Source organism: Oryza brachyantha, chromosome 5 (genome assembly GCF_000231095.2).
Source record: "Oryza brachyantha chromosome 5, ObraRS2, whole genome shotgun sequence".
Taxonomy (NCBI): domain Eukaryota; kingdom Viridiplantae; phylum Streptophyta; class Magnoliopsida; order Poales; family Poaceae; genus Oryza; species Oryza brachyantha.
This window is the reverse complement of record NC_023167.2, coordinates 7,594,001-7,619,634: the sequence shown is the minus strand read 5'-3', so window position 1 is coordinate 7,619,634 and position 25,634 is coordinate 7,594,001. Positions and strand designations below refer to the sequence as shown.

Sequence of the window (25,634 nt, the reverse complement as noted above, 5' to 3'; positions counted from 1 at the left end):
ACAAACCGTACACTTGGTTTCCATCAATAACTTCGCCATTCCTGCAAACTCTACCACGGTTCGAGTATGAACTCTGGGATAACTACACAAATGGTGTATCCACATGGTTTACACTGCATGATCGAACACAACTTCAGTATCAAAACTACCGAGCATGAACGGTACACTTGGATTCCATCAACAACTTCACCCTTCACGCAAGGTCGACCAAGGTTCGACTCTTAGCTTTAGGATAACTACATAAATTGTGTACACACATGGTTTATACTTCGTACTTGAACACAACTTCGGTAGCAAAACTACCGAGCACGAACGGTACACTTGGTTTCCATCAACAACTTCGCCATTCACGCAAAGTCTACCACGGTTCGAGTATGATCTCTGGGATAACTACACAAATGGTGTATCGACATGGTTTACATTTCGTGCTCGAACACAACGTCGGTATCAAAACTACCGAGCATGAACGGTACACTTGGATTTCATCAAGAACTTCACCATTCACGCAAAGTCTACCAAGGTTCGAGTATGAACTCTGGGATAACTACACAAATGGTGTATCCACATGGTTTACAATTCGTGCTCGAACACAACTTCGGTAGCAAAACTACCGAGCACGAACGCTACACTTGGATTCCATCAACAATTTCGCCATTCACGCAAAGTCTACCAAGGTTCGAGTGTGAACTCTGGGATAACAACACAAATGGTGTATCCACATGGATTACACCTCGTGCTCGAACACAACTACGGTAGCAAAATTACCGCGCACGAACGGTACAATTGGATTCCATCAACAACTTCGCTATTCACGCAAAGTCTACCACGGTTCGAGTATGAACTCTGGGATAACTACACAAATGGTGTATCCACATGGTTTACACTTCGTGCTCGAACACAACTTCGGTAGCAAAATTACCGAGCACGAACGGTACACTTGGATTCCATCAACTTCGCCATTCACGCAAAGTCTACCACGGTTCGAGTATGAACTCTGGGATAACTACACAAATGGTGTATCCACATGGTTTACACTTCGTGCTCGAACACAACGTCGGTAGCAAAACTACCGAGCATGAACGGTACACTTGGATTAAATCAACAACTTCACCATTCACGAGATGTCTACCAAGGGTTCGAGTATGAGCTCTGGGATAACTACACAAATGGTGTATCCACATGGTTTACACTTCGAGCTCGAACACAACTTCAGTAGCAAAAGTACCGAGCACAAACCGTACACTTGGTTTCCATCAATAACTTCGCCATTCCTGCAAACTCTACCACGGTTCGAGTATGAACTCTGGGATAACTACACAAATGGTGTATCCACATGGTTTACACTTCATGCTCGAACACAACTTCAGTATCAAAACTACCGAGCACGAACGGTACACTTGGATTCCATCAACAACTTCACCCTTCACGCAAGGTCGACCAAGGTTCGACTCTTAGCTTTAGGATAACTACATAAATTGTGTACACACATGGTTTATACTTCGTACTTGAACACAACTTCGGAAGCAAAACTACCGAGCACGAACGGTACACTTGGTTTCCATCAACAACTTCGCCATTCACGCAAAGTCTACCACGGTTCGAGTATGATCTCTGGGATAACTACACAAATGGTGTATCGACATGGTTTACATTTCGTGCTCGAACACAACGTCGGTAGCAAAACTACCGAGCATGAACGGTACACTTGGATTTCATCAAGAACTTCACCATTCACGCAAAGTCTACCAAGGTTCGAGTATGAACTCTGGGATAACTACACAAATGGTGTATCCACATGGTTTACAATTCGTGCTCGAACACAACTTCGGTAGCAAAACTACCGAGCACGAACGCTACACTTGGATTCCATCAACAATTTCGCCATTCACGCAAAGTCTACCAAGGTTCGAGTGTGAACTCTGGGATAACAACACAAATGGTGTATCCACATGGATTACACCTCGTGCTCGAACACAACTACGGTAGCAAAATTACCGCGCACGAACGGTACAATTGGATTCCATCAACAACTTCGCTATTCACGCAAAGTCTACCACGGTTCGAGTATGAACTCTGGGATAACTACACAAATGGTGTATCCACATGGTTTACACTTCGTGCTCGAACACAACTTCGGTAGCAAAATTACCGAGCACGAACGCTACACTTGGATTCCATCAACAATTTCGCCATTCACGCAAAGTCTACCAAGGTTCGAGTGTGAACTCTGGGATAACTACACAAATGGTGTATCCACATGGTTTACACTTCGAGCTCGAACACAACTTCAGTAGCAAAAGTACCGAGCACAAACCGTACACTTGGTTTCCATCAATAACTTCGCCATTCCTGCAAACTCTACCACGGTTCGAGTATGAACTCTGGGATAACTACACAAATGGTGTATCCACATGGTTTACACTGCATGATCGAACACAACTTCAGTATCAAAACTACCGAGCACGAACGGTACACTTGGATTCCATCAACAACTTCACCCTTCACGCAAGGTCGACCAAGGTTCGACTCTTAGCTTTAGGATAACTACATAAATTGTGTACACACATGGTTTATACTTCGTACTTGAACACAACTTCGGTAGCAAAACTACCGAGCACGAACGGTACACTTGGTTTCCATCAACAACTTCGCCATTCACGCAAAGTCTACCACGGTTCGAGTATGATCTCTGGGATAACTACACAAATGGTGTATCGACATGGTTTACATTTCGTGCTCGAACACAACGTCGGTAGCAAAACTACCGAGCATGAACGGTACACTTGGATTTCATCAAGAACTTCACCATTCACGCAAAGTCTACCAAGGTTCGAGTATGAACTCTGGGATAACTACACAAATGGTGTATCCACATGGTTTACAATTCGTGCTCGAACACAACTTCGGTAGCAAAACTACCGAGCACGAACGCTACACTTGGATTCCATCAACAATTTCGCCATTCACGCAAAGTCTACCAAGGTTCGAGTGTGAACTCTGGGATAACAACACAAATGGTGTATCCACATGGATTACACCTCGTGCTCGAACACAACTACGGTAGCAAAATTACCGCGCACGAACGGTACAATTGGATTCCATCAACAACTTCGCTATTCACGCAAAGTCTACCACGGTTCGAGTATGAACTCTGGGATAACTACACAAATGGTGTATCCACATGGTTTACACTTCGTGCTCGAACACAACTTCGGTAGCAAAATTACCGAGCACGAACGGTACACTTGGATTCCATCAACTTCGCCATTCACGCAAAGTCTACCACGGTTCGAGTATGAACTCTGGGATAACTACACAAATGGTGTATCCACATGGTTTACACTTCGTGCTCGAACACAACGTCGGTAGCAAAACTACCGAGCATGAACGGTACACTTGGATTAAATCAACAACTTCACCATTCACGAGATGTCTACCAAGGGTTCGAGTATGAGCTCTGGGATAACTACACAAATGGTGTATCCACATGGTTTACACTTCGAGCTCGAACACAACTTCAGTAGCAAAAGTACCGAGCACAAACCGTATACTTGGTTTCCATCAATAACTTCGCCATTCCTGCAAACTCTACCACGGTTCGAGTATGAACTCTGGGATAACTACACAAATGGTGTATCCACATGGTTTACATTTCATGCTCGAACACAACTTCAGTATCAAAACTACCGAGCACGAACGGTACACTTGGATTCCATCAACAACTTCACCCTTCACGCAAGGTCGACCAAGGTTCGACTCTTAGCTTTAGGATAACTACATAAATTGTGTACACACATGGTTTATACTTCGTACTTGAACACAACTTCGGTAGCAAAACTACCGAGCACGAACGGTACACTTGGTTTCCATCAACAACTTCGCCATTCACGCAAAGTCTACCAAGGTTCGAGCATGAACACTGGGATAACTCCACAAATGGTGTATCAACATGGTTTACACTTCGTGCTCGGACACAACATCGGTAGCAGAACTACGAAGCACGAACGGTACACTTGGATTCCATCAACAACTTCGCCATTCACGCAAAGTCTACCAAGGTTCGAGTATGAACTCCGGGATAACTACACAAATGGTGTGTCCACATGGGTTACACTTCATGCTCGAACACAACTTCAGTAGCAAAACTACCGAGCACGAACGGTACAATTGGATTCCATCAACAACTTCACCCTTCACGCAAGGTCGACCAAGGTTCGACTATTAGCTTTGGCATAACTACATAAATTGTGTACATACATGGTTTATACATCGTCCTCGAACACAACGTCGGTAGCAAAACTACCGAGCACGAACGGTACACTTGGATTTCATCGACAACTTCGCCATTCACGCAAAGTCTACCATGGTTCGAGTGTGAACTCTTGGATAACTACACAAATGGTGTATCCACATGGTTTACGCTTCGTGCTCGAACACAACGTCGGTAGCAAAACTACCGAGCACGAACGGTACACTTGGATTGCATCAGCAACTTCGCCATTCACGCAAAGTCTACCACGGTTCGAGTATGAACTCTGGGATAACTACACAAATGGTGTATCCACATAGTTTACCCTTCGTGCTCGAACACAACTTCGGTAGCGAAACTACCGAGCACGAACGGTACACTTGGATTCCATCAACAACTTCACCACTCACGCAAAGTCTACCAAGGTTCGAGTATTAACTCTGGGATAACTACACAAATGGTGTATCCACATGACTTACACTTCATGCTCGAACAGAACATCGTCAGCAAAACTACCGAGCACGAACGGTACACTTCGATTTCATCAACAATTTCACCATTCACGCAAAGTCTACCAAGGTTCGAGTATGAACTCTGGGATAACTACACAAATGGTGTATCCACATGGTTTACACTTCGTGCTCGAACACAACGTTGGTAGCAAAACTACCGAGCACGAACGGTACACTTGGATTTAATCAACAACTTCACCATTCACGCAAAGTCTACCAAGGTTCGAGTATGAACTCTGGGATAACTACACAAATGGTGTATCCACATGGTTTACACTTCGTGCTCGAACACAACTTCGGTAGCAAAACTACCGAGCACGAACGGTACACTTCGATTCCATCAACTTCGCCATTCACACAAAGTCTACCACGGTTCGAGTATGAACTCTGGGATAACTACACAAATGGTGTATCCACATGGTTTGCATTTCGTGCTCGAACACAACTTCGGTAGCAAAACTACCGAGCACGAATGGTACAATTGGATTCCATGAACAACTTCACCCTTCACGCAAGGTCGACCAAGGTTCGACTATTAGCTTTGGGATAACTACATAAATTATGTACACACATGGTTTATACTTCGTCCTCGAACACAACTTCGGTACCAAATCTACCGAGCATGAAGGGTACACTTGGTTTCCATCAACAACTTCGCCATTCACGCAATGTCTGCCATGGTTCGAGTATCATCTCTGGGATAACTACACAAATGGAGTATCCACATGGTTTACACTTCGTGCTTGAACACAATGTCGGTAGCAAAACTACCGAGCACGAACGTTACACTTGGATTTCATCGACAACTTCGCCATTCACGCAAAGTCTACCACGGTTCGAGTATGAACTCTGGGATAACTACACAAATGGTGTATCCACAAGGTTTACACTTCGTGCTCGAACACAACTTCAGTAGCAAAACTTCCGAGCACGAACGGTACACTTGGATTCCATCCACAACTTCGCCATTCACGCAAAGTCTACCAAGGTTCGAGTATGAACTCTGGGATAACTACACAAATGGTGTATCCACATGGTTTACACTTCGTGCTCGAACACAACTTCGTTAGCAAAACTACCGTGCACGAACGATACACTTGGATTCCATCAACAACTTCGTCATTCACGCAAAGTCTACCAAGGTTCGAGTATGAACTCTGGGATAACTACACAAATGGTGTATCCACGTGGTTTACACTTCATGCTCGAACACAACTTCAGTAGCGAAACTATCGAGCACGAACGGTACAATTGGATTCCATCAACAACTTCACCCTTCACGCAAGGTCGACCAAGGTTCGACTGTTAGCTTTGGGATAACTACATAAATTGTGTACACACATGGTTTATACTTCGTACTCAAACACAACTTCGGTACCAAATCTACCGAGCATGAAGGGTACACTTGGTTTCTATCAACAACTTCGCCATTCACGCAAAGTCTACCACGGTTCGAGTATGAACTCTGGGATAACTACACAAAGGGTGTATCCACATGGTTTACACTTCGTGCACGAACACAACTTCGGTAGCAAAAGTATCGAGCACGAACGGTACACTTGGATTTCATCAACAACTTCGCCATTCACGCAAAGTCTACCAAGGTTCGAGTATGAACTCTGGGATAACTACACAAATGGTGTATCCACATGGTTTACACTTCGTGCTCGAACACAACTTCGGTAGCAAAACTACCGAGCACGAATGGTACACTTGGATTTCATCAACAACTTCACCATTCACGCAAAGTCTACCAAGGTTCGAGTATGAACTCTGGGATAACTACACAAATGGTGTATCCACATGGTTTGCACTTCGTGCTCGAACACAACTTCGGTAGCAAAACTATCGAGCACGAACGGTACAATTGGATTCCATGAACAACTTCACCCTTCACGCAAGGTCGACCAAGGTTCGACTATTAGCTTTGGGATAACTACATAAATTATGTACACACATGGTTTATACTTCGTCCTCGAACACAACTTCGGTACCAAATCTACCGAGCATGAAGGGTACACTCGGTTTCCATCAGCAACTTCGCCATTCACGCAAAGTCTACCACGGTTCGAGTATCATCTCTGGGATAACTACACAAATGGAGTATCCGCATGGTTTACACTTCGTGCTTGAACACAATGTCGGTAGCAAAACTACCGAGCACGAACGTTACACTTGGATTTCATCGACAACTTCGCCATTCACGCAAAGTCTACCACGGTTCGAGTATGAACTCTTGGATAACTACACAAATGGTGTATCCACATGGTTTACTCTTCGTGCTCGAACACAACGTCGGTAGCAAAACTACCGAGCACAAACGGTACACTTGGATTTCATCAACAACTTCGCCATTCACGCAAAGTCTACCAAGGTTCGAGTATGAACTCTGGGATAACTACACAAATGGTGTATCCACATGGTTTACACTTCGTGCTCGAACACAACTTCGGTAGCAAAACTACCGAGCACGAATGGTACACTTGGATTTCATCAACAACTTCACCATTCACGCAAAGTCTACAAAGGTTCGAGTATGAACTCTGGGATAACTACACAAATGGTGTATCCACATGGTTTGCATTTCGTGCTCGAACACAACTTCAGTAGCAAAACTACCGAGCACGAATGGTACAATTGGATTCCATGAACTTCACCCTTCACGCAAGGTCGACCAAGGTTCGACTATTAGCTTTGGGATAACTACATAAATTATGTACACACATGGTTTATACTTCGTCCTCGAACACAACTTCGGTACCAAATCTACCGAGCATGAAGGGTACACTTGGTTTCCATCAACAACTTCGCCATTCACGCAATGTCTGCCATGGTTCGAGTATCATCTCTGGGATAACTACACAAATGGAGTATCCACATGGTTTACACTTCGTGCTTGAACACAATGTCGGTAGCAAAACTACCGAGCACGAACGTTACACTTGGATTTCATCGACAACTTCGCCATTCACGCAAAGTCTACCACGGTTCGAGTATGAACTCTGGGATAACTACACAAATGGTGTATCCACAAGGTTTACACTTCGTGCTCGAACACAACTTCAGTAGCAAAACTTCCGAGCACGAACGGTACACTTGGATTCCATCCACAACTTCGCCATTCACGCAAAGTCTACCAAGGTTCGAGTATGAACTCTGGGATAACTACACAAATGGTGTATCCACATGGTTTACACTTCGTGCTCGAACACAACGTTGGTAGCAAAACTACCGAGCACGAACGGTACACTTGGATTTAATCAACAACTTCACCATTCACGCAAAGTCTACCAAGGTTCGAGTATGAACTCTGGGATAACTACACAAATGGTGTATCCACATGGTTTACACTTCGTGCTCGAACACAACTTCGGTAGCAAAACTACCGAGCACGAACGGTACACTTCGATTCCATCAACTTCGCCATTCACACAAAGTCTACCACGGTTCGAGTATGAACTCTGGGATAACTACACAAATGGTGTATCCACATGGTTTGCATTTCGTGCTCGAACACAACTTCGGTAGCAAAACTACCGAGCACGAATGGTACAATTGGATTCCATGAACAACTTCACCCTTCACGCAAGGTCGACCAAGGTTCGACTATTAGCTTTGGGATAACTACATAAATTATGTACACACATGGTTTATACTTCGTCCTCGAACACAACTTCGGTACCAAATCTACCGAGCATGAAGGGTACACTTGGTTTCCATCAACAACTTCGCCATTCACGCAATGTCTGCCATGGTTCGAGTATCATCTCTGGGATAACTACACAAATGGAGTATCCACATGGTTTACACTTCGTGCTTGAACACAATGTCGGTAGCAAAACTACCGAGCACGAACGTTACACTTGGATTTCATCGACAACTTCGCCATTCACGCAAAGTCTACCACGGTTCGAGTATGAACTCTGGGATAACTACACAAATGGTGTATCCACAAGGTTTACACTTCGTGCTCGAACACAACTTCAGTAGCAAAACTTCCGAGCACGAACGGTACACTTGGATTCCATCCACAACTTCGCCATTCACGCAAAGTCTACCAAGGTTCGAGTATGAACTCTGGGATAACTACACAAATGGTGTATCCACATGGTTTACACTTCGTGCTCGAACACAACTTCGTTAGCAAAACTACCGTGCACGAACGATACACTTGGATTCCATCAACAACTTCGCCATTCACGCAAAGTCTACCAAGGTTCGAGTGTGAACTCTGGGATAACTACACAAATGGTGTATCCACGTGGTTTACTCTTCATGCTCGAACACAACTTCAGTAGCGAAACTATCGAGCACGAACGGTACAATTGGATTCCATCAACAACTTCACCCTTCACGCAAGGTCGACCAAGGTTCGACTGTTAGCTTTGGGATAACTACATAAATTGTGTACACACATGGTTTATACTTCGTACTCAAACACAACTTCGGTAGCAAATCTAACGACCACGAACGGTACACTTGGATTCCATCAACAACTTCACCCTTCAGGCAAAGTCTACCACGGTTCGAGTATGAACTCTTGGATAACTACACAAATGGTGTATCCACATGGTTTACGCTTTGTGCTCGAACACAACGTTGGTAGCAAAACTACCGAGCACTAACGGTACACTTGGATTGCATCAGCAACTTCGCCATTCACGCAAAGTCTACCACGGTTCGAGTATGAACTCTGGGATAACTACACAAATGGTGTATGCACATGGTTTACCCTTCGTGCTCGAACACAACGTCGCGTGTGATGCGGTTGCGCGCGCACGAATAGGACGGCGGGGCGGTCGGGATGCGATGGCGACGATGACGCAAGGCTGCGGTGGCGAGGCGAGCGATGGGCGGCCGGCGCGGCTTGGCGGCAAGCTGTGGGCGGCGGCAGCGTGGTTGCGCACGACGCGGTGCGGCGAGGTGAGACCTTGCGGTGCGGCGCACCGGAGCTGCGGCGGCGAGCGACAGAGGACTCGATGGCGTGGCGACAACGCAGTGCACGTGCGGGCATGGGCAAGGCAAGCGCAAGGTGCAGCGTCACGACATGGCCAACGCGGCTCGGTGAGGCGAGGCCAGTGGTGCAAGCATGGCGTGGCCGGGAACGTGGCGTGAGACAGCAATGGCGATGGAGGGAGGCCGGTGGCGCGGCGTGGAGCAACGGCGGTGAGCGACGACGAAGTGCGGGCACGAGGGCCGGACAGGTGCGGCCGGCGTGGCGCGTGTGGGCTGGGCGCCGACTAGAGGAAGGGGACGCCTCCAACAGGTGGGGCCCACCTGTCGGCGGCCAAGGGAGATGGGGAGGTGAGCCGGACATCGGGCGCGGGTGTTGGGCCGCAGCCTGGTTTGGCCCAGACGGGAAAGGGAGAGGGGAAGAGGTGAGCGGGCTGAGCTAGGCTGCGGTTGGTCGGAGAAGAGTTGGGCCAGCCCAGGAGAAAAGAGGGAGGAAAGGAGGGAGCGGGAGGAGACAGGCCAAGGGAGGCGATGGGGACTTCGAGCGCGGGTTCGGCCGCAGCTAGGGAAAATTGCGAACAGAACATGTACTCGCAAAATAGAACTAAAACATGCACGAATCAGAGATTCGCACGACGAATTATATCCGAAACGCGAAACCGTGAACTGTTAGCGGAATAACTGCAGGATTTAACGACCCGTTAAATTGAGATTTAATGACTCGCTAAATAGGGATCTCACGACTTTAACGTAAAACCAATCTACGTGTACGAAATTGAATTTCATACTGTAGATCAATCTCACGCGAGCTAATTAGATTGGAAAATCTGAGCAATTAAACAATAGATCAAAGATAGATTGATTCGCATGAGTAAAACGTATGCGAACCTGAGGTTTGGTGGAGAGATTAACGACGGATTGCTGCTGTTCCTCACAGTTCGGCTAGGAAACCTATACAATTAAACGGTAGATTAATTTAGATTGATTCGCACGAGGAAAAGACATGCAAACCTGAGATTCGGTGGCGAAAAATCGATCGGGGCTGCTGCGAACGGGGATGCAGCAGGGGAGCAGGAGGCGGCTGGAGGTGCACGGGAGAGGGAGACGGGGAAAAGAGGCGAGGCTCTAGGGTGAGATTGATCTACAATTAGCATAATATACCCATAGAAACATGAAGATCAACGGGCTTAACCAACTAATCAACAGATTACTCAAGGTAATGCTGGCTACAACTCCGGTGATAAGCCTCTACGAACTCTCAATCCAATCTGACGACATGGATCTAATAAACCAGATTGATCGGACTGAACCGAGACAGAACCAGGCCAATTAGAATAACGCCTTCAAATTGAAAAGAAGAACTCATAGAGACCTGGACGAGCGCTAATACTACTTCAAATCAACGTAGATCAAAAGTAATAATAGAACTCAGCCCGCCGATCAACCAGGCAGAAGATCGGACTTAACCGAGACAGTTCTGTCTTAGTTGATCGACGGGTTTTGACGAACTAGAACTCACATTGCGAAGCTGACAAACTCTACGTCGAAAGCTCAAGCAAGTCGAAGATTTAAGGCGATGCGTCAAGTTATATTGATCTGGAGATATATTTACAAGGACCCTGGGCACTTATATTTATAGCCCCGGGAAATAACTAACCGGATAAAAATCCGTTACTACCTACCTTTACATTATTCGGACTCTAATTAAATAACAGAGTCCTAAACAAACTTCAAGATAAATCCTAATTAATCTATATGGGCTCACAGTTAAATATCGAACCTTTCTCCAGGCTTTAGGCCCAATATGACTCCCACTCTTGTCCGATTCGAACTCTATCGGCTACGATCTCCTAGTGCCCAGCTTCCTGTTTCCAGCCGATTCGAGCATCCTTATCCGATTCAATCATTAACCATGTTTCAATCAATAACGCTCATTTGCCAAAATCTGGCGTTAACACCGACGCACGAGATAGAGGTTGTTCCGTCACCCGAGGCGACACCCCAGCAGGCACCAAGAGATACGCACCCCCTCCCCCCTGATGCTTCGACATATCCCACTGAGCAAATTAGGCATAGAAAGAAGGCGGGAACTAGCAAGCGTGCGAAGGGCACTGACTGTCCATGAGTTTTCTATTCCTATTCAATTCTAAGACATGTGTGAAACACTTCATTAATGTTTTTTTATTCTAGTATGTTCATTTTTGCATCTGTTAAAACACTTTTGCACACAACATGCTTAACCTTTACTGACATCTATTATGTACAACAATGGTTGCCTTAAACCATAACCACAAATCCAATTTAATTTAATGTTAGCTTAATTTAGTACCAAATTTTACACTACATAATCTACATCAATGGTTCCGAGATTTTTGACGATTCGTTTGCCCTTGCATTGTCGACGACGGTCTCGTTATAAGAAGCATTTCTTTTGACTAGGTGTCAACTTATCAAATATTACCGTTAAACGGAAACTGCAAACTGATTTTAATATATACTACAATTTTTACCTTGCTACTAAGTTGTAATAACATGTCGAATAACGATTCATCCTTACTCCTTTCCATAAGCAGACTAGGCTAAACAGGTAAATTAGATCATCAATGCCTTTTCAGTTTTTTCCAGTACTTGAGTAAGGTACGTTTGTGTATTCTTTACACGCAAATATAAATTTGTACAGTAATATTTTCCCAATATTCAAGTATACCAACCGATAAATTATATGATAATAATATTGGAACACTTGAATATTTGTAAAATATTAAAGTAGATAATTAATTGTATTTATTTAATATGTACATAATTATATTTGTGTTTCACGAATACATAAAAGTAGCATATTTAACAACTACAAGAAACTGAAAGGGCGGTTGGTGATGCTAACTTACTTGTTCATAGTCTACTTGGTAACCTTGGTTACTTCATGGATATGGAGCCTTTCCCATGGTGAAGAAGAAAATGAGTTCTAAGTTTCTGTATTTCGCTAGTGTGTATATAGCAAGGGGCATCAAAATTTCGCTGTCGCGGTAGGTGAAGTGGACAGGCAGAAAATTTCGCTGTCGGTAGGCTGAGGCTGAGTGGAGAAATTTGCGCAAAGGCACGATCAAAAGCGAAAAGGAAAAGCGAAAGCAAAAGAAAAAGCAGATGCTGCCAAGGGGCCTGTCGACGTTCCCCGTTCGACATGGGCAGGCCTATCGTTCTCCCCCGTTCAACAGGGGCTGGTTGTTCGACAGCGATGATGCTCGGTGTCAACCTCCCGTCCATCGATGTGCCCTGTTGCCATTCCCTCGTTCAACAGCTCCTACTCCCGCGATTTCCAGCGAGTGACCTCTAATCTTACGATTTTTCATTAAAATATTAACATTTTCCAAAAAATTCGGCTTCAAAGCATAATCGTTCAAAGCATAATCGAAAAGCAAACACAGCAGCTTGCTTTCGTCGTTACTAACGCTTGAGATCGAAGAGAATAGACTCCAAACTATGATAAGTTGATAACCAGCTCATTCGGTAACTGAGTCATTCTTCGTCCCATCACAGGCAAATAAATAGATAAACAGAGAGAATTGCAACATTGCTTATAGAAGATGGCTCACTGTTTTCAGAACACTACCAAAATTAAAGGCAAACAGATATCCTGCTTGGGACGAATTCCACTGTAACAATGCCACAAAGAACATAAGCCTAACGGTAGCGACGAAGAGAGACAGTCTGGTTGCGCTTCCAGGTGGCCCTGCGGGAAGGTCTGGCCTTGTGGTGAGTATGGCCTTTGCCGCGCAGACCACGGTACTTCTTGCCAGCAGAGGTGAGACCACGGAGCTCACGGTGCTTGTGCACAGGCTTGCACAGCCAGTTGATCCTTGGATCATTGCGGATAGCGCTGTGAGCAACATCCACAAGGATGATCTCAAAGTACTTGTAGGTTGAATCCTGCATTAAGCCAATGCAAACCAAGGAATTAATGACAAGCAAACATAATTTTCATGTCATCTTCGCAAGATCCCCAGTGAGATCAAGAATACCTCATTCACCCAGTAGGAGTTGAGCACCCTTAGTCCACCCAGCTTGCGTCCAGCTCTCTCCTCAGCAACTGACCTCTTGTTCCTCTGGAACTTGAGCTGTGTAATACCCTGGTGCTTGGGCTTGCCATAGACAATACCCTTGGGTACTGGCCTCTTCCTGCCACCACGCCTGACCCGGACACGGTAAACCACATAGCCCTGAAGGCAAGTTAAAGTAGTTAAGCACTATATTTAGATTGCAGGGCGAAAATACTCAAATGTGAATCAGGCAGCAGCATATGCATACAACAAGGTAGCTAAAAAATGAGAGTAACCTTTGCTATTCGTGAACCACAACTGCTACTTCAAAACATCATAAAAATCAATGTCAACTTCACGACACATCACATGTGGCACTTTACGATTTGAAGGCGAAATATAAACAAAACCTTGTTCTCAAAAACAGTACATGCTTTCAAGTAGAGCAATTTAGAGCCACAGCCCCATAATTTCCTATACCACATCACTTGTCAAAGAGCATGTTCATGATGGCCTTGAACACATGCCCTCGTTTTACTGTGCCACTTCGCACAGCCTCCTCACTTGGGGTGAACCCCTTACTCTTCATTGTTTCCAGAAGAACTCTGCCTTCTTCCACCTTCTCCATCCTAACGTACGCCTCAAACACAGCAAGGTATGTTGCTGCATTTGGCCGCATTCTGCGATCAAGCATTTCGACTATGTACTTGCCAGCCTCCATGAACTGATTGCTTGCTGCGAGCCCCTTAACCAGAACAGTGAGCGTATATGCGTTCGGTGCAACCCCAGACGCAAGCATACGATCATAGGTGCGCATGGCGTCGCGCCAATGGGCAGGACCAGCATTGGCATAGGCCTCAAGGACGGCGGTGTGCGCGACTACGTCAGGCATGACACCCTTGTCCTTGATGACTGTGAAGAGCTCCAGTGCCTCATGGGTGAGCCCATCCGTGGACAATCCGTCGAACATCTTGATGGCGTAGTCAGTGAGGCCCACAGTCCGCATCCGATGGAAGATCTCCTGGAGATTCGTGGGGTCAGATGGCTCCGCCACCACAGGCTTCTTGCTGAAAGGGTCATAAGGCGGCGGGAGATTAGGGCACTTGGTTTCCGTTGTTGGTGGGGAGGGGTTGTCATCATCATCGGACCAGTCGAAGGCAACAGGAGAGTTGGTGTTGGAACTGTGGTGGGGAGGTGGTGAAGATTTGGAGGAGAGGAGGCGTCTCATGCTTAATCTGGAAGCAGAGCAGGTGGGGCGGAGCAGGCAGTGGGTGGCAGCGACCATGGCCATGGAGTGATGGGGGCAGGGGACCTGGAAGGGAAAAGAAACGGCGGATGACTCGGTCCAGCATAATTGCTCTTATTGTGCTTTGTCTTTCTTTCGTTATTGAAAGATAAAAAAAATTAATTTAACCATAAAAGGTGCAATTTTTGCAAAACCTTTATATATATGTGTGTGTGAATTTTTAAACACCATTTTAAATCCATTTTTCAATTTTATAACAGTTCATTATCTTCAAATAGTTATCACAAATCATTCATCTATTCAGCACTCCATTCCATTTAACACAAAAGAGCACACAAAATAAAAAACTAAACAGGTTAACTAATGCTCTACTAAATGGCAACACTAACGTAGAACAAAACCATATTAAAAAAAACTAGGCCTTCATTTCCGAGAAAACAGATCAGTCCTTCAACTTGAGTTGAACACATACAAGCAGAATTAATGGATGTTTATACAAGACGCTGCAAATCTCAAGATATAAAAACTAGACAGCTACCAGCAAGGCCAAATGCACCCAAATCTACTGGCACTCGTTGGTTGAACACAGCTGCACGCACAGGTAAGGTAAGAAGAGATGGGATCTAGTCTAGAGGAAGGCGACTGACCTGCTTGGCCTTGTAGCCGAGGCGGCGGGCCTTGTCGGGGCGGGTGGGACGGGTGAGGCGCACGATGGCCGGCTGCTGGCGGTACTCCCAGCAGCGCACGCGCTGCACGAACCGCATCACGTCCGACTGCTTCCTCCTCCATAGCTCCGACACGTACTTGTAGGCCCCTACACCCCCCGCGAGCAACGGTCGAAGCATCAGAGACGGCGGCGGAGGAAAGGACGACGAGAAACAGGCGGAGGAGGAGGAGGAGGAGCTCACCCATGTCTGCTGCTGCTACTGCGGCGGCGGCGGCGGCGGGGGAGGTCGAACGGGAGAGCCTAGCTACGGTTTGCGCGCGGTGAGATGTTAGTTAGATAGAGGAGGCGGGAGCGCCGCGGCCGTCGGATGAGGTTAGGGTTTCTTTCTGGTCCGTTGGATGTAGCCCTCGGAGGGGAATGGGTCAAAATGAACTTGGGCCTTAGGTGCAGTGAGCGGCCTACTGCCCTTTTCAGCCTGGTTTTTTGATGTCAAGCCCAGGCAGAAGTCCTCTGCCCGGCTGGCCGAACTCCACCCAAATCGCACCTAAGGACTCTTTTTAATCTATTCGTGACCTTATCCTTTCCTTTTATATATATATATATATATCGGATAGATTTCTATACGCTTCCTATCTCAAATCCTCTGTAAATAAAGGTGACCTCAACCCTCACCACCCCTCATAGGCCACGTTCGGCCAAATGAGTGGTAAGTTAACACAGAAAAACGTACTAATAGATTAGTACATGATTAATTAATCACTTAAAAAAATATAAAATACATTAATATGATTTTTTAAAACAACTTTCTTGTAGAAATTTTTTTGCAAAATATACACCGTTTAGCAAGAAAGCGTGCGCGTGAAAAACGAGTTAAGTTAACTTATACTCCTGACGAACGCGACCATAGCATGTCAGCCTTCCCCTACCTCTAGAGCGCCTGTGTGAATCTCCTATTTTACGCAACAATGTTGTAGTTGCGCCTAGTCGAGTTGGGGGAATTTAACTATTTGCTACTATTATAAAGTGCTACTCTCCAAATACCATTATTACTATTGTTGTTAATATTTTGCCATTGGAGAGAGAATAACTCCTAATATTTTGTCATTTTTGCTGATTTGGTATGCCACCTTGGCTTTGCCATCCTATAATGCTGAGGCAAATAATATTTTGCTCCAGTGGACCCCACATGTCTATGCCTCCACTTCCTTTGTCTCTTTTTTTTTTATCTCTGTTGCCATCATTGTATTATCCTCTTTGACAACGGTAGTTAACCGGGACGTAAAACGTAATAATATATTAGTATATAATTAATTAATTATTAGTATAAAAATTTTAAAATAGATTAATATGATTTTTTAAAACAACTTTTCTATAAATTTTTTTTGCAAAAAATATACCGTTTAGCAGTTCGGGAAGCGTGCACTTTGAAAACGATAGAGATAAGTTAATTAACATGGGGGCGAACGCGGCCATAGTAGAGATGATGACAGATGGGGCACAAGTGCAAAATGATCATTTTATCCCACCCTTCCATGCTGGTAAAGTGAGATAGCATGCCATGTTAGTAAAAATGGTAAAAAGTTAAAAGAACTATTCTCTCTAGTGGCAAAATATTAAGAACAATGTTAACAATGACATTTAAAGAGTAACCATATCTAAGAGGGGTTAATTAGATCCATACCACTCCAAACATGTCAGTTTAGAAATATGCCATTACAATTTAACTGATTATAAATATGTCATTATAACTCTCTCTCTTACAAACATACCAAGCATTTGGCCCTACATGGTGATAAATACTTTTTCCTATCACCTAAAATGCCCTGCTTCATCTCTTCATCTTCTTCTCTTTGCAACATCGGAAGGAAGCGGCGCCGCCTCGATCTCCTCGCCGCTGGCGCCGCCGTAGCCCCCGAAGCCGCCGTCGGACCCCCCCCCCCCGGACGCCGCCGCCCCTCAACGCCGCCGCCCGACTGCGTGGATGACGTTATGCTCCGACGTGCCATCGCTGCGGCCCCTCGACGCCGCTGACCGACCTGCGCGGATGCCGTCTTGCTCCGACGCACCGTCACCGCTGGGACACCAGGCCGCCGCCAACCCCGACGTCGTCGCCCCCGACTCCCCTGCCCCTCGACGCTAGCCGCCCGACTGCGTGGATGCCGTCTTTGCTCCGACGCGCCGTCGCCATCGAGCCACCGGGCCGCCGCCTCCCCCCGACGTTGCCGCCCCCGCCCCTCGGCCGCCCTGCTTGGCACTGGCCGCAGGCGACCGGCGCACCGACGGCCTCCCAACTGCGCCGACGCCGCCCCCCTCGCCGTCGCCCCCCGCCGCCTCCTCCCGATTGTTCCAGCGCCGCCTTGCCCCCACCCGATTGCGCTGGCCACCCGCAGTCGTCCCGTCGTCGGCCTCCTGGTCGCCCGCGGTCGTCGCCTCCACCGTCGCTGCGCCGGCGGGCGGCGGCCGTCAACTCCGGCCAGTGCCAAACCGGCTAATGCTCAAGCACCGAGTAATAGGGGTTTTGGTCAATACGAAAATACAGGGCTCTGCTTATGGGGGTCAAATGCTCTCGAGCGTATAAAATAGCATATTTATATGTGAAGAAGAATTATAATGGTATATTTATAATTAGTTAAATTGTAATAATATATTTTTAAACTGACATATTTACAGTGGCATAGATCTGATTAACCCATTTTAAAAGTGACAAATAGTAAAATTCCCGGCCGAGTCGTGCCCTGCTCGGCCGCTGGTCGCCCCAGCCGCTACCACCCAGCTGCTCATGCCGGCATACCGCCATGCGAAATCTCGCATCCGAGCGAGTTCACTGCTGTTTTTGCCGCCGCTTGCAGTTCGCACGCGTGAGTATGCCGTCCGTGTGCAAGCTTGCTCCTGTTCGTGCGCATTCCTACTAGCGGTTATTTCGTCATTAGTTTCGTCCGCGTTGTCGCTGTTTGGCATAGCCTCAGCCGCACGAATTTGTTACATTCCGAGTTTTGCCCTGAGTCAATAAATCATTTTCCTAAATCAAATTGCAGGAAATCGTGTGATTTATATCCTAGTTCTTAGCGATTTAAAAACCAAGACTGAAAAATAGGCTACGATATAAAAAATCTCAAAATCTACTCCAAGCTTTAAGGTTAAAAAATTAAATTGTATAAACAAAAGCGAAAAGACAATCCTAACAGCCAAAATCGAGGCAGTAGTACAATAGGCACGTGGTTCAATCATTGAACCTGAAAGAATTAATAATGTTATTAGGAACACATTACACTTATACTCCGACTTCACTCTTCTGCTTATAAGCCAAAATTTCAATTTAGCTTTAGATGATAAAGAATACTTATATAAAAAATTATTTATAAATTATTTTTTTTACAAATATACCGTTTGCCGTTTACCATAAAAAGTTAAACAATCACCCCCTTAGCTTCAAACTACTGCATATATCTCGAGCACACATGAACGGAGGTATATACACATACGTATATTACACACACACTATACGCAGAAGTTGGCTAATGACTACCATTGCAGTAATTTATCTGATACACGAAGCAGAAGGATTACGGTGCATAGGAAAATAATGGACGCTTCAATCACTCCATCGAAGCTCATCAACCGCACCGCCATCTTCCAAAGAGTTTCACGCCCATGCATCTGCCCAACAATGAGCTTTTGAATAAGTACTCACCCAACAATCTCCAAAGATGTTCGGTGGCATAGATGAAAACCATTTTTTGGTCTTTTCTGGTACAGCAGCAATTTTTTTTTTTTTGAAAACTATAGCAGGGAGGGAAACAGAAAAGCAATGCACTTGAATATTTATTTTTTGAAGAAAAGGGGTCAAACTTTGAAAATTACAACTACTACTCTTCCTGGTTACTCGTGCTTAATTGGGGAAATACCACTAGAAAATAGAAAATAACACTGATAATGGTAGAAGGAAAGTAGCCTAGAGGTTCGGCTATTTCAGTAGTTGTGCAGTACTTTATTTCCAATTGACAAACTATAGTGAACAATTTTTTTTAATACAATCAAAAACGAAATAAAATTGGACATCTGAGATGGACTACAGCAACATTGTTATCTTTTCCATCCAAATTCATCATTAACCCAATTGTGAGAGAATATGAAAAATCTCACTGCCACCTTTATATTATCTTCTATTGATGTTTCTTTTAAAAAATCCAGATTATAAATTCTTAGTTTAGATTCTCCATTATAAGGTGGAAATTCAGTTTCTTGTTAGCATTCTAGAGGGAATGCACAAGAAATAATGGTATTTGAATAGAATTCATGTCAATTCTACTTCATGTATTCGATCAAAAAAGAATTCTACTTCATGTAGAAATGGAATCTATTTTATATTCTAGAAGTCAAAAATGAAATGGTTGAAGGGTGCACCACGCAAATCCTTTTCCCAAGGGAAAATGATCTGGAGAGAAGAACCATTTATGGAGCTAGCAACTTATAGTTCTCACAAAAGCAAATAAAAATAATTCTTAAATGCATCATAAGATAAATGTTAAATTTTCGTAGTGTATGATGTAAGATAATGTTACAAAAGATATAGGAGAAGAAATCATACCTCTAAAAGATAATCCGTTTTAATAGGGAAGTTTTGCTCAGCATGTTGGATACAGTAACGCAACATATCCAATACAGACAAGTCAGTTTTGTAGTCATCACATCCTGTGCAGAAGTTATGATGTAGAATATTCATTAAAATAAATGTTAGAAACAATAGGAACGAAATTGCTGCAATACCTGATATATCAAAAATTTGCTGAAGAGGAATGCCAAGCAACTCAACTAACTCATTTCGAACATGCAGGCGCTGTTGCAGTGAAAGCCTATCTCCATGAGTGACCACAACAGCAGGCTTATCATCTGCAATAACATGTGTATAATCACTTGATATATATTTGTTATAATCACTTGATATATATTTGTTGCAGATATAAATTCATAAGTGAAAAAAAATTGTCAGTAGAACATGTTGCCAATGGAAAATGTTGATTTATACCAAAGATACAGACTAAATTTGTGTTTCCAGTGCATGAACTTACAAGGTGGGTGTAATTTAGTCAACAAATGTGTGAATCGGATGTTGTGGTGCGCAAACTTGCCTGGTGTGTGCAAACCAAAGCCAAAAGGATACATCATAACTACTTTCAGTAAGTTGTACACTGATCAGGATATCATGTAGGTTCACATGTCAAGATGGATGACGATGTCACACATATGTCCATACATATACTCATTAATCACAGAATAAGTCATGTTGATTGTACAGAAATTATAAGGTGCATAAAATATAACTGGAATATGCAATGGATAAAGAATAATCAAAGAACAAAATAAACATGCAGTACATATAAAGTTTAGTTGCACATACGACATGTTGCATGCCCTTATGTGTGTGTATGGTATCTTAATCAGACTCTAACTTAGCAAGATTCGTATGTGTTTTGGTCTTGGTTCACATGGACTAGACAAATTCATGCAACATAATAAACATTTTACAAGTTTGTGTATTTGTCTATATTGCACCCACTTGACAAGTTTTTGTACCACCAACATAATTTACTCAGAGATATATATTACACAAACCAACAACTTGTGCATGACACAGATAAAAAATAACTATTGACAAATTACAGAAGTGCCCGAAACTAAATGGCTAGCTTTACTCCCTAGAGATGTTTCCCATTTTGTCTCTTCATACTAGTCACATTTTAAGTTGGAATTTTGTGGGATGACAGATAGAATTATACCTTATGTTTCAACTTCTTTTGAAATTTATTTTTATTTTCTGGAAACATGTAAGACTGATTAAATATGGTTTAAAACTGCATGTGAAAAATTATAAAAAGTTTTGAAAATCTCATACATAGTTTATGTTGTCATCTATGGTTCAACAAAATTTATATTTTGTAATAATAGGAGACACAAAGAAGAGAAATGTCATCAGGCAGCAAAGTGAGCCGTTTCCAATAGTTCCAGTGTAAAGTAAGCAAAAAATAGTGTAGTGCATTAACTGCTCCACTTAAACAGTTTGAGCGAGTAAGATCAACCTTTTACATTACAAAATTTCATAGCTGACACCTTTGGGTGCATCAACACATCATATGATCTCCAAATTTCAATGCCTCTTCTTAGACTAAATATTTATTATGGAGACAAAAAAAATTGTTCTCCATTACTAAAACCAATTGCAATGAAACTTATTTGCAATGCATTCTACAGTTAGCATATAATAAAAGCATGCTGTTTCTGTACTCCACTTTCAAGGACACATTAAAAAGAGTCCCTTACAGCATGGTCAACAGCGGCCCAAAATGGATCCCAATTCCTCTTTTTTTTTTTTGGGGGGGGGGGGGGAGGGGTGTCCTCAAAAAATGGCTCCAACAGTTCCCCTGTGGAGCGCACTTTGTCGTTATGTGGGAGTGGGGGGGAGAAGACACATGGTGGAGATCGTGCAGAGAGGGGATATTTTGTTTCTGTTTCTATCCATAGTTTGTAGTGGGCCCACTTTTTATTACTGTGGGTTAATTTAATGGATATCTCTTGGAGAGAAGAATCTATCACACCTCAAAATTTTATTAGGAATCCCAAAATGGAATTTTGGGATGAATTTCTAAGCATCTGTTGGTGATGCTCTTAAACGATGAGTGCAAACCTGAAGGCATGGCAATACTCTATTGTTGATGACTAGTTGTGGCAGTTGCCAGTTAAGTCTGCATCAGTTGCCCAAAAGATGACTGCTAGCATGTGTATGCTATAAATTCGTAGTATGCATTCATGCTGAGCTGGTAAATTCATAGTTTCACAAAGCAAACCATTTATAGGAATTTATGTGCCAATAAACTTATTATTATCATTGTAGCAATTCATACCTCCAAATGACAAGAATGGATACATAAATGTTTCGTGAAGCATATCAATGTAGTTTTTGTTGCTGTTCTCAATTGACTCAAGGACAGTTGCACCATTAATAACAAATATCACAAAGTTGACCTTTCTGGTCTTGCAACGCAGAAAACTGTACTGTCTTCCCATTGACTTGATGTTCTGAACCTCAGAGTAATTGTCATTATCCCTGTTTCAAGCAGCCTGAATTAATACAGCTAGTGTAATGCTGAGAATTTAATGTATGCATATTATTTCCTAAGATTTAAGACCAGACGAGATCAAAAAAATGAAGAAAATAGACTGAACACCTTCCAATGCACATTTCAATCATAAAGATAAAAGAAGCTCTTCAAATAATTCTTCACATGCATCCCTTAATGTATTAGCTCAAAGTCTCAAATAGATCTTGCAAATACAATCAATCTTGGATCAAGGAAGAAGCACAAGGTGAAAATAAAACAGTATGCCAAAAGTTAGAAATCTTGACTGCAGCCATGCCACATAAAAATTCAAAAGAAATCTTAACTTGTTAGATCTTCATGTCCTGAATGTCAAGACACTGACAACCTCAGATCTGTTGCCAGAAACAAGCATATACTTGAATCTGTTTCAGTGTGGAGAACTAAGCAGCCTAGAGTCAGTCAATTTAATCAGCACATAATATCTTGATCACTACCATGCTGGGATAGTAAACAAAGTCCCATTACAGAAAATTTCTCCAAACCAAATGTTAATGAATGCATAAATAAATAGAATAATCTATAAAACAAAGAAAGAGAAACCGCTTACCACATGACCATATCTCCATGGCTAAGTCCCTTTGTCATCCATCGTCGCAGTGTCTTAAAATTAATTTCATGGTTGTTAGAGAGGCTCCTTGTATCATAAATACATATAGAATTTGAATTCCTAGGAACTCTGTACTCCCGAAGGAAGCTTGTACCAGTTGATTTGGAATTACCTAGAAAATCAGCAAAGGAAACAAAACCAATAAGTTGTAGTTACACATATCCAAATGAACCAGAGACCCCTGAAATCATAAGACTTACAGGAGGCCTGTGCTCGATCTGGCGCATTGGGATCATCATCCTTGTCAAAGACCCGTGTAATTCGGTTCACAAGTGTGCTCTTGCCAGCATCTCTAGGGCCCACCAATAGCAACGTCGTTATGTCAGGCAACACATAGTCTCCAGCTTTTGTGCCACACACTCCTTCGACCAAGTCCCCAGGTTTATAACTGCTTGTAGAATGACCAAGATTAAAAAAGAACTTGTTGAAATCAGGTCTCAGGGACTTATGGTTTATGGCCTAACTTTTGCTAGTTACTGATTCGCTATAGAATTCTTTTAATCCATACTTATATTTAATGTGTTAGTTAAAAAAGTATAATCAGCAACTCAGTATATAAGTTCACAGTACTTATAAATTATTGTCTGCTTGGATGGAGAAAATTTAGTCTCTCACTTGTGGGTGAGGCGACATGCACAACTTGCTCATTTCACAGATCTTTAGTTATTTACTAAAGCACTTCGACAACCTAAGATGGAGGCAAAGCATCAAAGATAATGTGAAAAGTAAGTATTCTCTACAGCAATTTAGATGCAGAATATGTACATGAGATCAGACCAGGCTCTTAGGGAAAGATAGTAAAAACACAGAAAGATATCCCTAACAAATCATCCCAAAGCTAAGAGGAAGGAATACATACTAAAAATTTCTTACAAACATCCTCCAAACAAAGATCCCAACCATTAGATTTTATTACTAGGAAGTTATATAAATCATCAGGATTCAATTGCAGTGTGACACGTCAGCAATGTAAAACATTTGTAAGATTTTGTACACGATATCTTCCATTTCCACGTCTTCTTGGGAAATTCAGAGTCTAGGAGACCCATAATTTCAAACCCAAGGACTATGGTAAAATAGTGATCCCCCTTACAACCGATGGCAGAGCTTACTATCATAACCATCATACTCTAAAGTCGTTGATTAAAGCAGTTCTTTCACCATCTCCACAAGTATTTGGTACAAATAAATAATGGTTTCAGAATTTATATACAATGATTGATTCCTTGAGCAGAAACTCTAAGTCCCACACAAATACATCAATAACCAGTTAATCACAGAAAATTCATCGAAGTATAGTATTCTAGAAGATTATTCTATTTACCTGGATAACCAAAACAGACAAGGGCGGAAAAATAAACAAGAACCATGACGTCACCTTCTGATGAGTTGCTTCGCCTCCCGCAGAGACCGGTCCTGGAGTCGGCTGCCATGGACAAAGGCCTCCACCACGGGGTCATCGCAGACGAAGGACTCGTCGGAGTCGCCTTCGATTGCCAGAGAGGTGGCCACGTAGTCGGTAAACTCTGCAACCGCAGGGGTCAAGATCAAGAAGTGATCGAATTGCAAAAGCCAGGAATTGGGATCAAATCGGGTAATAACGCAGCAATTACCATGGGGAAGGTACTCCGATGACGACGACGGGGAGGAAGGGCAGCTGGAGGGGCTGAGATCGCCGCCGCCGCCCATGGATTTTGGGGTCTCGACGGGTGGACCGGGTGGCTTCGGATGGGGAAGAGGATGCGACGGTGGGCGGTGGGAGAGGAAGGTGTCACATCACTGGACGAGTGCCGTTTCAACCGGATCAAGATTATCTTTGGTCAAACTCACCATGTCTCTCACTGACATGCGGCGGCCGTGAGAATTGCATGGTGACTTTAGCCAGAAAATTACTCGTACGTCGCTTTAACAAAAATGTCATCCAATAGAATGCACTCAGTAAAAATGTCAACCTTCAGCTTCACTCCTTCACAACATGCCACCATAGAAGCACTATTTTATTTGTTTTGCATTTATTTGGCACGCGAAATGACTAAAATACCCCTGCTCATTTCTAAAAGAAACAGAGAAGATGGAGAAAAAATGAAGGGAGAAGCCGGACGGCTTCGTCTCCGTCGCCGGCGTGAGGGACGCGTAGGCAGCGGCGACGAGTAGACCGGCGTGGCGGCTGCTGGGGAGGCGAGACGGTGGCAGTGGCTGAGGGCGG

At 43.7% G+C, this 25,634-nt stretch overlaps 3 protein-coding genes across 3 annotated transcripts; all 3 read right to left on the bottom strand.

The window, feature by feature from the left end:
• Positions 1-13,181: 13,181 nt before the first annotated feature.
• Positions 13,182-15,990, bottom strand: LOC102705722 (60S ribosomal protein L15). Its single transcript, XM_040524570.1, has 4 exons — positions 15,906-15,990; positions 15,645-15,811; positions 13,734-13,931; positions 13,182-13,641 (listed from the first exon to the last, which is right to left on the bottom strand). The coding sequence occupies exons 1-4, from the start codon at positions 15,907-15,909 to the stop codon at positions 13,396-13,398; spliced, it is 615 nt and encodes a 204-aa protein (XP_040380504.1). The 5' UTR covers positions 15,910-15,990; the 3' UTR covers positions 13,182-13,395.
• LOC107304311 (pentatricopeptide repeat-containing protein At4g38150-like) lies at positions 13,942-15,296 on the bottom strand. Its single transcript, XM_015837857.2, has one exon. It carries the CDS (start codon positions 15,040-15,042, stop codon positions 14,236-14,238), a length of 807 nt encoding a protein of 268 aa, XP_015693343.1. The 5' UTR covers positions 15,043-15,296; the 3' UTR covers positions 13,942-14,235.
• A 3,041-nt stretch (positions 15,991-19,031) lies between the features above and the next one.
• Positions 19,032-25,352, bottom strand: LOC102705435. Its single transcript, XM_006655099.3, has 8 exons — positions 25,042-25,352; positions 24,807-24,954; positions 23,629-23,816; positions 23,369-23,540; positions 22,564-22,766; positions 20,432-20,554; positions 20,253-20,356; positions 19,032-19,321 (listed from the first exon to the last, which is right to left on the bottom strand). Exons 1-8 carry the CDS (start codon positions 25,115-25,117, stop codon positions 19,187-19,189), a joined length of 1,149 nt encoding a protein of 382 aa, XP_006655162.1. The 5' UTR covers positions 25,118-25,352; the 3' UTR covers positions 19,032-19,186.
• Positions 25,353-25,634: the final 282 nt, after the last annotated feature.